At 45.3% G+C, this 11,578-nt stretch overlaps 1 protein-coding gene across 3 annotated transcripts in view; it reads left to right on the plus strand.

Moving 5' to 3' along the window:
- The window catches only part of GRAP (GRB2 related adaptor protein), a 134,285-nt gene extending 127,608 nt beyond the window's left edge, over positions 1-6,677 (plus strand). For all 3 annotated transcript variants that reach the window (XM_077449428.1, XM_077449430.1, XM_077449429.1), the window contains one exon: positions 1,200-6,677. In XM_077449428.1, the coding sequence (XP_077305554.1) occupies positions 1,200-1,382 (183 nt within the window). In that variant the 3' untranslated portion in view covers positions 1,383-6,677. The remainder of the gene's footprint in view (positions 1-1,199) is intronic.
- The last annotated feature ends 4,901 nt before the right edge of the window (positions 6,678-11,578 follow it).

Genomic DNA, 11,578 nt, shown 5'->3' on the forward strand with positions numbered 1-11,578 from the left:
TTTTAGGATCAGGAATTGGGGGGGGGATTTGAGCTGGGAGGGGGATGAGGGCAACGATTTGTGCTGGGAAAGGGTATTTTAGCAGGGTTGGGTTTTTTGTACTGGGAGGAGGGGGGCATTTTTGTTTGTGGAGATTTTTGGCTTGCAAAGGGAATTTATAATTAGGAGGTCAGCGTGCATGCAGATTAGTGCTCACATTTTTGTTGGGGGTGGGGGTTTCTGACACATAATGCTGATACAGCTTGGGGGGCGCAGTTTGGCATCTTCACTCTGGGCTCTAGGTGACCTTGTCTCGGTGTTCTGCCAAGAAAGGACCCCCGTCGGATAGTGTCCGCCCTGTACTGCGCAGGTGCATCGCTTGCGCAGTATGGAGGACAAAGGAGACGCCGAAAGTCTCCGAACATGAACAGCTGTTCATCAGCTGTACATGGTGCCTCCGCAATTAACACTACATTGTGCCGCACTCTCCCGCGTGCTCCCAATGCTTGTGCAACTCTGCAAGGTGTAGGGGTGGATGCATACAGAAGAGGCCGCATGATGCATCCGTCCCTTACACGCTTCTCAATAATACATCCGCCCCTTTAAGAAATCCAGCCCCATCGTATGAGCTCTGCCCATCATGCAGCCTCTTCTGTATGCATCTGCCCCTACACCCGCCCCTTGCAGAGTTGCACGAGCATCGGGAGCATGTGGCACAATGTAGTGTTAATTGCGCAGGTGCCGCATACAGTTGATGAACAGCTGTTCATGTTTGGAGACTTTCAAAGTCTCCTTTGCCCTCCGTACTGCGCCTGCGCACTACAGGGTGGACACTATCCAACGGGGGACCTTTCTCGACAGGACACCGGCACTGCCCTGCACAAGGAGAGAGATTGGCAGTGAGTGGTCTTTATTACAGGAAGTTCCTACACAGAAGGGAAGTCTCTCACTGGATTACTGCACAGATCTGGAAGATATACACAAAGCTCACCAAGATTCAAGTAAGAATACACAGGACTCTTCTATTTAGACAATATTTGCTTATCACGAAGTTCACCTTTAACCAGTTTACTTGCACAAACTCTTTTGGAACTTTCACAATCTGGATAGGTTGGCTGGTTCATAGAGGAATCCAGTCCGTTACGGTTCCCCCAATCAACTTTCATCTCCTTCACTTGTCTGGGAATACGGCTAATGTTCTTTTCTTCTCTTTTCCGCAGCGGAAGAAGATTTTTGTCCAGGCCCAATACGACTACCGATCAGAAAAGGCCTACGAGCTCTCTTTCCAGAAAGGGGAAATCATTGAAGTCCTGGACAGTGCAGATCCCTGCTGGTGGAATGGAAGGATTTCCGAAAGGGTCGGCCTCTTCCCTCGGAACTATGTCAACCAGATCAACATGTGATGGTGTGACCATCGCTCCTCTGCTTAATGACTCTGAAAACAAGCTTGGTCAGCAGGTGACAATGACCTCAAACAAACTGAGAAAAGGTGGAATACCTCCTTATATTTTCTTATCATCATAGAGACTTTCCTATGGACTTTTTTTTTTATTATTTTATAACTTATCTAGTAACAGAAATTTTTTTTTCTTATTAAAGGGACAAAAATAGTACATTAAATAAGTAGACTTTTATGTTTGCATCTCAAGTAATGCTCTAAGAAAGGGGTTTCCAAACTACGGCCCATGGGCCACCTCCAGCCCACTACAAAATTTTAGCCAGCCCTCAGCTAGGGTCAGTGGTGTATCCTCAATGGGCACACATTGAGGGTTAAGATGAGCAGAGGATACCTATGGTCTCCGCATCCACTCCCCCCTCAAACTGTACCTGGACTTTGATAGGGACACTGATATAAGGGGGACTCTCATATAAGAGAGACTCAAATGGGGGCCCTAAAGTAAGGGGCTCTGATGGTGTCCCTGAGGTAAGGCGGTTCTCTGATGTATGGGGAAGTCTGATGGTAACCCTGATGTATGGGGGGGGTTCTGATGGAGATCTTGACATAAGGGGGAACCCTGATGTAAGGGGGTACGCTGACGTAAGGGGAAGTCTAATGGGGACCCTGATGTAAGGGGGTACTCTAATGTAAGGGGGGTTTTGATGGCAACCTTGTGGTAAAGGGGGGACTCTGATGTAAAGGGAGGCTCTGATGGAAACCTTGCGGTAAGGGGGTACTCTGATGTATAGGGAAGTCTGATGGGAACCCTGATGTATGGGGGGTTCTGTTGGAGATCTTGACGTAAGGGGGAACCCTGATGTAAGGGGGTATGCTGACGTAAGGAGGAGTCTAATGGGGACCCTGATGTAAGGGGGCACTCTAATGTAAGGAGGGTTTTGATGGAGACCTTGTGGTAAAGGGGGGACTTTGATGTAAAGGGGGGCTCTGATGGAAACCTTGAGGTAAGGGAGGACTCTGGTGGGAACCCTGTTGTAAGAAAGGACTCTGAGGCAAGAAGGGACTCTGCTGGGGATTTTTTGCCATACTGCAAATATTTATAAAATATACAGTATGGCCCTCCTACCCCAGCTCTAGAAAACTCACCTGACCCAACAAGCAAACCTAGAAACAAAGAAAATATAAAAAAATCTCTTCCTTTAAGAGTAAATTGTGTTGACCTAAAGAGTGTTCATATTATAATTCCTTTTTAGAGTTTTAAAAAGTCTATGCAACTGTACAAATTTCAAAAAGACAACCTTTACTCCATTTCAGTGGAACTCCAGACATACTGGTAAGTACAAATGAAAATAACTCACCTTTCCAGATGTAACTGATACGCCCACTGGAACACACCCCTGAGTGCTAGGCCCCGGCTCGCCTCCGTGGTAAATTGTCAAAATAAGAAACTGCTGCACCTCACGTGGGCTCCAAGTAAAGTTTATTGGAATATGAAAATATAGAAAATGACACCAGAGGACACCAGCAGTGGTCAAGGTAGGCGCGCTTCACACAACACAACTGTGCTTTATCATTACCTGGTACTGACAGAGCACAGACTTGGATACATGCTTTTTGTAAAATTGAACCCCAGGCAGATAATAAGGACACAAATTATTGCAGCTCTGTATTCAATGTATTTTATTTAAATGCAAGGACAAGATTTTGACTTAGTATCAGCTTTCTGCAGTCCCTGTACAGCATTCAATCAGTTGTGTTGCAATGCAATACAAGGAGCATGGAGATAGGAGGGGAGAGCAGAGAGATGAGCTCATCATTGGGCTGCCTCTACTTTCACTGTCCAATCACAGGCTGGGGGAGGGACAAGGCCTGTGAGTTAAAGTAATAGTAAAGTCTCAGGTTTTTTTTTTTTTTTGTTAAAAATAACATGTCATACTTACCGCCTCTGTGCAGTTGGTTTTGCACAGAGCTTCTCTTCTCGGGTCCCTCTTCATTGCTCCTGGCCTGTCCCTCCTGTTCAGTGCCCCCACAGCAAGCAGTTTGCTATGGGGGACACCCAAGCTAAGCCACAGCTCCATGTGTCCTTTCAGACCAGCCCCGCCCCCTCTTTCTCTCTCCTCATTGGCTGACTTTGATTGGCAGCAGTGGGAGCCAATGGCGCCATGCTACTGTCTCAGCCAATGAGGGGGCGGGGTGGCGGCGGGGCAGAGTCACTTTGAACTTAACTACAGCAGAGAAAAATCAGGTCACCTGCCCTGCCAAAGAGGACTGTGTTATATAAATCTAGGGAATGGATGGACAGAAATACAAATTCTTTGGCAGGTAAAACACGTCTCATAGATGTATTAAAAATGTTAATATGCCTGGATTTCAGCATTAACATTTTTCTCCCATATGTGTACTATTGTTTGACACATTTTGAGGTTTGAACTCCACCGCCTGACAGAACAATAGGGCAAGTGACACAGCTAGTTCCTGGTTCAGCTTTAGAGCTTCCTGGGTTGCTTGTCTGCTCATTGGACACTAGTGATGATGCTGATTCATTGTCCAATGACAAGTCTGGAGGTGGAGTGGTGACCCGAGAAGCTGCAAAGGTGGACCAGGAAATGAGTGTTGTCACCTGCCTGGCTGCTGCTTTGAACGACTAAACAAAATCCTATCTTTAGGATAAATAAATGGGCCCTGTTTGGAATTTGCTTCAAGAACAGTGATAGTAATTCTTCCCAGGGGACGTTTTTTTTCATGTTTTTGATATGATACAGAAAAAGTTTGGGCTTTTTGGCATACAATGTAAACCAGTGCCCAGGGTTTTGTGTCATAATGGAGGGATCATCGCCACAAGGGCTGCAATATCCCTTGTCACTCCGTCACCACCGATATTTTCACATGGTTTTCACCATCTTTGGCTATCTTGATTGGCCGGCCCGGGGTGAACTCCCGCACATTGGAGTTAATTCATCCCCGAACACCTGGCACACACCAGGATGGTGCACTGCGCAGTGTGCGTTTACAAAACACATTACCGACACGCAGGTAAGACATCTTCATTGTACTGTAGTGAGACTCTAACCTGCTTGCAAGCAATATTTTAGTTTGGTTCCACTATAAGTAATGGCTCCATCAACTACCATTCCTTGTGGAACGCAGAATCTCCCCTCTTTTTTAAGGTCCTCACCTTTGCCTCTTGCAAAAAAAATGTTTTTTTTTCTTTTCTTTTAAGTAAATACCTTTTTATTTTTTATTAAAAATGTAAGGACCGTAAAGATTTTCCCCCTTAATGACCAGGACATTTTTTTGCGATAAGGCTCTGCGTTGCTTTAACTGACAATTGCACAATTGTCGTGCGACGCTGTACCCAAACAAAATTCATGTCCTTTTTTTTTCCCACAAATAGAGATTTCTTTTGGTGGTATTTGATCACCTCTGCGGTTTCTATTTTTTTGTGCTATAAACAAAAAAGAGTGTAAATTTTGAAAAAAATAAAATAATTTTACATTTTTGCTATAACAAATATCCAAAAAATAAATAAAAAAACAAAACAAATATCTTCATCAGTTTAGGCGAGTATGTATTCTTCTACATATTTTTGGTAAAAAAATTTTTTTTAAAAAATCGCAATAAGCATATATTGATTGGTTTGCGTAAAAGTTATAGCAAAATAGCGGATAGATTTATGACATTTTTATTATTTATTTATTTTTTACTAGTAATGGTGGCGATCTGCGATTTTACTGACAGGGGGAGGATAGAGATCGCTGTTCCTGATCACTAGGAACAGACAATCTCTCTCTACTCCCCTGTCAGAACGGGGATCTGTTTGTTTACACTGAAAGATCCCTGTTCTGGCTCTCTGTAGAGTGATTGTAGGTGGCCGGTGTCTTGTCAAATAGGGTCCTCCATCAGATGCTGTCCCCTGCGTACTGCGCATGCGCAGTACACAGGAACACAGATTCCGAAAATTGCCGAGGATGAACGGCGCCTGCGCCGTGAGTCCAGGTTCTATCCCCACTATCCAAGTGGACATAGAGTTAGAATAAAAAAGAGCCGAGCGCAGCAAGGCCGAGCCCGAAGCGTGGCGAGCGAAGCTCGCCCGCGAGGGGCCCTCTAAAATTCACAACCCTATGTCCGCTTGGATGGTGGGGCTACCACCTCCTCTCACGGCGCAGGCGCCGTTCAGCTTCAGAGATTTTCCGAAGCTTCGTCTGCTCCGTACTGCGCATGCGCAGTACGGAGCGGACACATATTGATGGCCGGACTCTATTAGGCAGAACACCGGCAGCCACGTGCATCGGCTCCAGGGCAGCTGCTACCACTAGGCAAACTAGGCAGCCGCCTAGGGTGCACTGCTGCCTAGGGGCACCTGGCCACTGGTCTCCCTTCTGGTCTGCATGCTCTGCAGGATGCAGCATGTAACTAGCTCAGTCTAGTGCAATTAGAGGTGCAGCGCAGCACTGGAACCAGTGCTAGAGGAAGCAGAGCCAATGCTTCCTGTATAGCGGCGCCTTCTGTGACATTGGCAGGGCAAAGGGGGTGGAGTCAGGGGTGGCAAAATGAGGTTTCGCCTAGGGTGTAAAAAAAATCCTTGTACAAGCCCTGATCAGCTCCAGCATCGTTTGCCCCCTATCGCTCAAAAAGCAGTGATGCAGCCGTGCCAACCTGCTGTAGCGCCTGAAAATGCCTCAGTGTGAAGGGGGCCTAAGGGTGGAGTTCCTCTTTAAAGTGCCTTAATTGTTTAAAGTGTGTTATTTATTAAATGACATAGATGTCTCTAAAAAGAACATCTTCTGACTTATATATAAGAATAACATTTTGATTTCTTTGCTTAATAAAATGTGTTTGTAGCCTCACAAACTCTCCGCGCAAACTGGAGAGAGGCCTGGCCATGGCCTTTAAACAGCGCCTGGACTGTTTAGTTTGATATAATGTTGTATAAGCTTTTAACAGAACAAAAATAAAAGTGGTTAGACGTTCATTTTATCAATTCTGAGAAAGACCGCTCCTGAGAAACCACCAAATCTTGTGTTTGTTTAAACCATATATGTCTCGAAGCAATCGCTGACCTTTCCTGATTAATCTTTGTCTTGTTAGAGTGAGATTGTATCTTTGGTGAGTGTGTATATGAGTATGTAATGTTTACATAAAGTCATTTTTGGTGTAACTTGTTGTACCCATATCTCTAATATTATGTTACATTTACAGATCTGTGCGTTTTCTCTGTAGTGCCTCTTTGTATTGCAGCCAGTTGCTTGGTCTCCATCATCAACAATAGCTGAGATTGTCTCAAATAAAGATTTTTTTTTTCCATCTGAGTAGATAGCTTGCAGCGAGAAGAACAATATTGTAGTAGGTGCTGCTAAGTAGGAAGCAGCGGCTGCAAATGTAATGAGGAAAGGAACATGTCCTCCTTTAGGTCACAAAGAAGGAATCGTGTCTCTACCAAGACCTCCTTGGTCTTTGGGTGAGCCTACTTATGATCGCAAGGTCACTTAAAGTGGTGTTGCCACCAAAAAATAAAAAAAAGTGCTTAAAATTCTTTAAAAAAAAATGAATAAAAATAATTGGAAACATTTTTTTTTTACTCACCTCTAAATACCTGTTGCTAAGGGGTCCCTCGTAGTCTGCCTTCTTCCTTGCCCGGGCTGGTGACATCACTTCCCCTCGCGCCGCACAGTCATCTGGAACCTGTCACGTGTCCCAGGTGACTGTGCGGCGTATCACGGCGCCCTGCGCCACTCGCGCATGCGCTGCGGGTGCCCGACTGTGAACCCACAGCCGGGTGCCCACAGTAAGAATGACGGCGCCGCGGGCGGAGCGGGGAATGAGGGGGGGCTTCGTTCCCCCGCATCGCTGGACCCTGGGACAGGTAAGTGTCCGATTATTAAAAGTCAGCAGCTGCAGTATTTGTAGCTGCTGACTTTTAATTTTTTTTTTTTTTAGGGGCACCCCACTTTAAGGTGGATCTGCATGTCAACGTGAATTTGTTTTAAATCCTTATGTTGCTAGCATTAGTAAATAGATAGGAAGGTATATTATTATATGGGGTGTCCAAAAAGTTTCCACGCTTTTTTTTTTTTTTTTACTCTATTAGTAATTTTAAAAGCAAATGACATCACTTTTCTACATAGTCACTTTTCTTTGCTATGCATTTTTTCCCAGTGTAATACCAACTTTTTAAATCCATCAGCAAGGAATGTTTTTTGATTGCGCACCTAGCTGCTTTCACATCATCAACACATGAAAATCTTCTTCCCCTAAAGTGTTACTAATCCCAGGAGCCTGCATTCACTAGATCTGGTCTCCCACAGTACACAGAACATGGAAATGCAATCATTTTAGCAACTATAAACGGCTAAATACCTTTTCTAATCAGCGGTATATATCAGTCATGTGACTTCTATCAGTGTCTGGTTAAAGCTTGTAGGAGGATTTTTCATTCTACTCTGCCTGTCCATGAGGCTGTAGGACCCTTGACTTGACCCTCTGTCTGGACAATGCTGATTGGCCCTGTGCTGATCAGATGCACCCTCCCAAGAAAATAAAAACTCTCTACCAACACACACCAAACTGAGCATGTGCAGCTTGTCCCCAAGGCTCTGTTCTATCAGCAGATGGATTGGGGACAGTGGAAGAAGGGGACGATCAGAGAAGACAGGATCAAACAGCCTTTTTAACTCTTTAGGTTCCATAACAAGCATGCCTTACTGCATATACAGGCTGATTTTACTGGTTTGGGTATAGTAACACGTTAAAGCTTTTTTGAGCAGTCCAAAAAGGCGCAAATCAGATGAATCGGGACTATAAGCTGGGTGTTCCATAACCTCCCATTAATAAATGGCTCTACGGGAGAGAACTTTATTCCCATACTGAGCACACATGCGGAGATGAATTTGTGCTCCTGGCATACCTTATGCCCACAAAAAGCGTATGACAGAACGCTGTTCCTTTTTGGTGTAATTTATATGTTTCGCAGCTATTTTAACCACTTGCTGACCAGCCGCTGTCTTTACACTGCAGCAGGTCTGCTCTATCGTATGAATTGCCATAGGTGTATGTCTCTTCGTGCAATAGATACAGTGGGCGTACGTGCCGCCCGAACCAATGTGTGTGGCTGCGATGTCCACCAGCCACACGCGATCGCTCCACAGAGGGAGTAGAAAGAGATATTGCTGTTCCTGATCACTAGGAACAGACCATCTCTCTACCCCCAGTCAGTCCCACCCCCCCCCCAGTTAGAAACACCTCCCTAGGGAACACATTTAACCCCTAGATCGCCCCCCTAGTATTAACCCCTTCTCTGCCAGTGTCATTTATACAGTACAGTTAACAGTGCATTTTTATAGCCCTGATCTTTGTATCATTGTCACTGATCCTAAAAAAGCATCCGATCTGTCCACCGCAATGTCGCAAATCCTGCTAAAAATCGCTGATCACCGCCATTACTATTAAAAAAAAATTATAATAAAAATGCCATAAATCTATCCCCTATTTTGCATATACTTAAACTTACCAATCAATATACGCTTATTGCAATTTTTTTTACCAATAATATGTAGACGAATACATATTGGCCTAAACTGATGAAGAAATATTTATATTTTTTTAGATATTTATTATAGCAAAAAGTTTTTAAAATATTGTTTTTTTCCCAAAATTATCACCTTTTTTGTGATCAAATTCCACCAAAAGAAACCTCTATTTGTGGGAAAAAAAAGGAAATAAATTTTGTTTGGGTGCAACGTCACATCGCAAAAAATGGCCTGGACATTAAGGGGGTAAATCCTTCTGAGGCTGAAGTGGTTAACCACAGCATAACTCTTTTACTAAACTGCAAGTTCAGCCGTCTTGCCAGACAGACTAGTCATATGACACTCTCAGACACGACCAATTATTACTCCTCCTGCCCTCACCGTTTCCAACAAAAATCTAAAAGTGCGGAAACTTTTTGAAGACCCCCTCATATTTTCTGTTACTTTTCAGTTACTTCCTGGTTTCTAGCCTAGGCCAAGAAGACATCTCAGTGGTCTTCATGGGCATCTTTTTTTATTTTCATCTGGAGAAGGGGATTTCTCAGCTAAGCACACCCTCCTGTCTGCATGCCTGAGCTAAGGGCAGATGGATTTCAGGAAGTAAATGCTATAGGAATTATCTGCCCTTAGTCAAGATGGCCACAGCTAGAAATGCTAGGGGGGTATTTTTCAAAGTGATATTTAAACAAAATAATCCCAAAAATGATCTTGTTAAAGTATTGGTCACATCATCACTGTACTGTGCAGAGAGCAGAGCTGCCAGGGGGACCCAGCAGCTCCGCCCACTACAGGTCTCTGGCAGAAAATTACATAAAGGGGTGGAGATACGACCAGTCACTCTGCACAAGGAGAGAGATCAGTAGTGAGCGGTCTTTGTTACAGGAAGTTCCTGCACAGAGGGAAAGTCTCACACTGGAGTACTGCACACAGGGCCGGTGCTACCACTAGGCAGCCGCCCAGGACGCAGCCACGGCCACTAGGGGCGTTGTTGAAATAATTGGCAGCAGAGCAGCTGAATCACGATGTTGCGCCCTGGCATCTCCCTGTCCTGCTCCTTCAGTCAGGGGCACCCCCCTCCCCTCCCCCTTGTTCGACCGGCAGCTCCCTCAGATCGCCCAGTAACTCCTCAGAAGGCGATCTGCAGGGGACGGAGTCCTGTTCCGTCTGAGTTAGGAGAGAGGATTAGCTCTGAGGGCGGAGTTTTAGGGCATCGGCGAGGGGCGCGGTTGGACGGTCCTGAGTGAGGAAGAGGGCGGAGTGTATGGACAGTAATGGAGGAGAGCGAAGTCAGTGTCCAATGATGTGAGGAGCCGGCGTGGGGCTCCGTACTCATCACGCTGCTCCTAATCTGCCTGAGGGTGAGTCACCTATGCACATACCTTGACTGCCTTGAGTGTCTGTGAGAGGAGCTACTGCCAGGGGGATACCAACCTCCCTTCACAGCTGTCTGCATAGTGACTGTGCCCACCCCCACCTGTATACTGCACACCCCCACCTGTATATTGCACACCCCCACCCCTACCTGTATACTGTACACCCCCCACCTGTATACTTCACACCCCACCTGTATACTGCACCCCCCAGAATACTGTATACCCCCACCTGTATACTGCACACCACCACCCCCCACCTGTATACTGCACACCTTAGTATACTGTACACCCCCACCCTCCACCTGTATACTTCACACCCCCACCCCACCTGTATACTGTACACCCCCACCTGTATATGGTACACCCCTACCTGTATACTGTACACCCCCACCTGTATACTGCACCCCTCCAGTATACTGTACACCCCCACCTATATACTGTACACCCCCACTCCCCACCTGTACACTACATTGGGGGTATTACACTGAGGTGATTACATTTGTGGGGATTACAAAAAATCTGCACCTGCCAGCTCCACCTTATACATGGGCGGGGCAAAGGGGGTGGAGTCGGAGCAGAGTTGGGGTGGAGCCAGGGGGCGGCAAAATTAGGTTTCGCCTAGGGTGTCAAAAATCCTTGCACCAGCCCTGACTGCACAGATCTGGATGAATTACCCAGAGCACACCCAGATTCATGGAAAAATACACACGACCATTGTACTTATACAATATTTGTTTAGCCCGGATTTCAGCTTTAATAAAATGGTCCACACTGTACATCTTTTTTTTTATTAATTCACAAATGCAATGACTGCTTGAAAAAGAATGGGGCCATTGTATGTATCCAGGCAATAGGAAAATTGCCAGCACCACAGTGGAGTCTATATTAATCCAGAAGTCTTATTAGATCTAAAAGCAACATTCTGGGGCCTCACAAAGTCCCTTTATCATGGCGTGACTATGTGGTTCAGAAACGTATCAGGACTAAGGAAGACTCCTGTGCATCCCACCTCAGCTTTTCTTGGCTGGAAACATTACATGGAGTACACTAACATGCGCAAATCCGGAATTTTGTTGCACTCTTTGGTATCTTTATTGAAGCATTAAAATCACATCACAGATATGACAGGAACATTAAAAGGTGACGCGTTTCACACTAAACTCAGCGCTTACTCATACCTCAGGGATACAGGGTCAGCGTCAACAGACACCTCTCCAACCATTAATAATACAGTACTGGATTTGTGTTATCTTCACATGCAAACAGATTATTTTATATTTATTACCGTATTTATCAGCATATGA

Source organism: Lithobates pipiens, unplaced genomic scaffold (genome assembly GCF_037356315.1).
Source record: "Lithobates pipiens isolate NorthernLeopardFrog02 unplaced genomic scaffold, aLitPip1_a1.2 Scaffold_22, whole genome shotgun sequence".
NCBI lineage: Eukaryota > Metazoa > Chordata > Amphibia > Anura > Ranidae > Lithobates > Lithobates pipiens.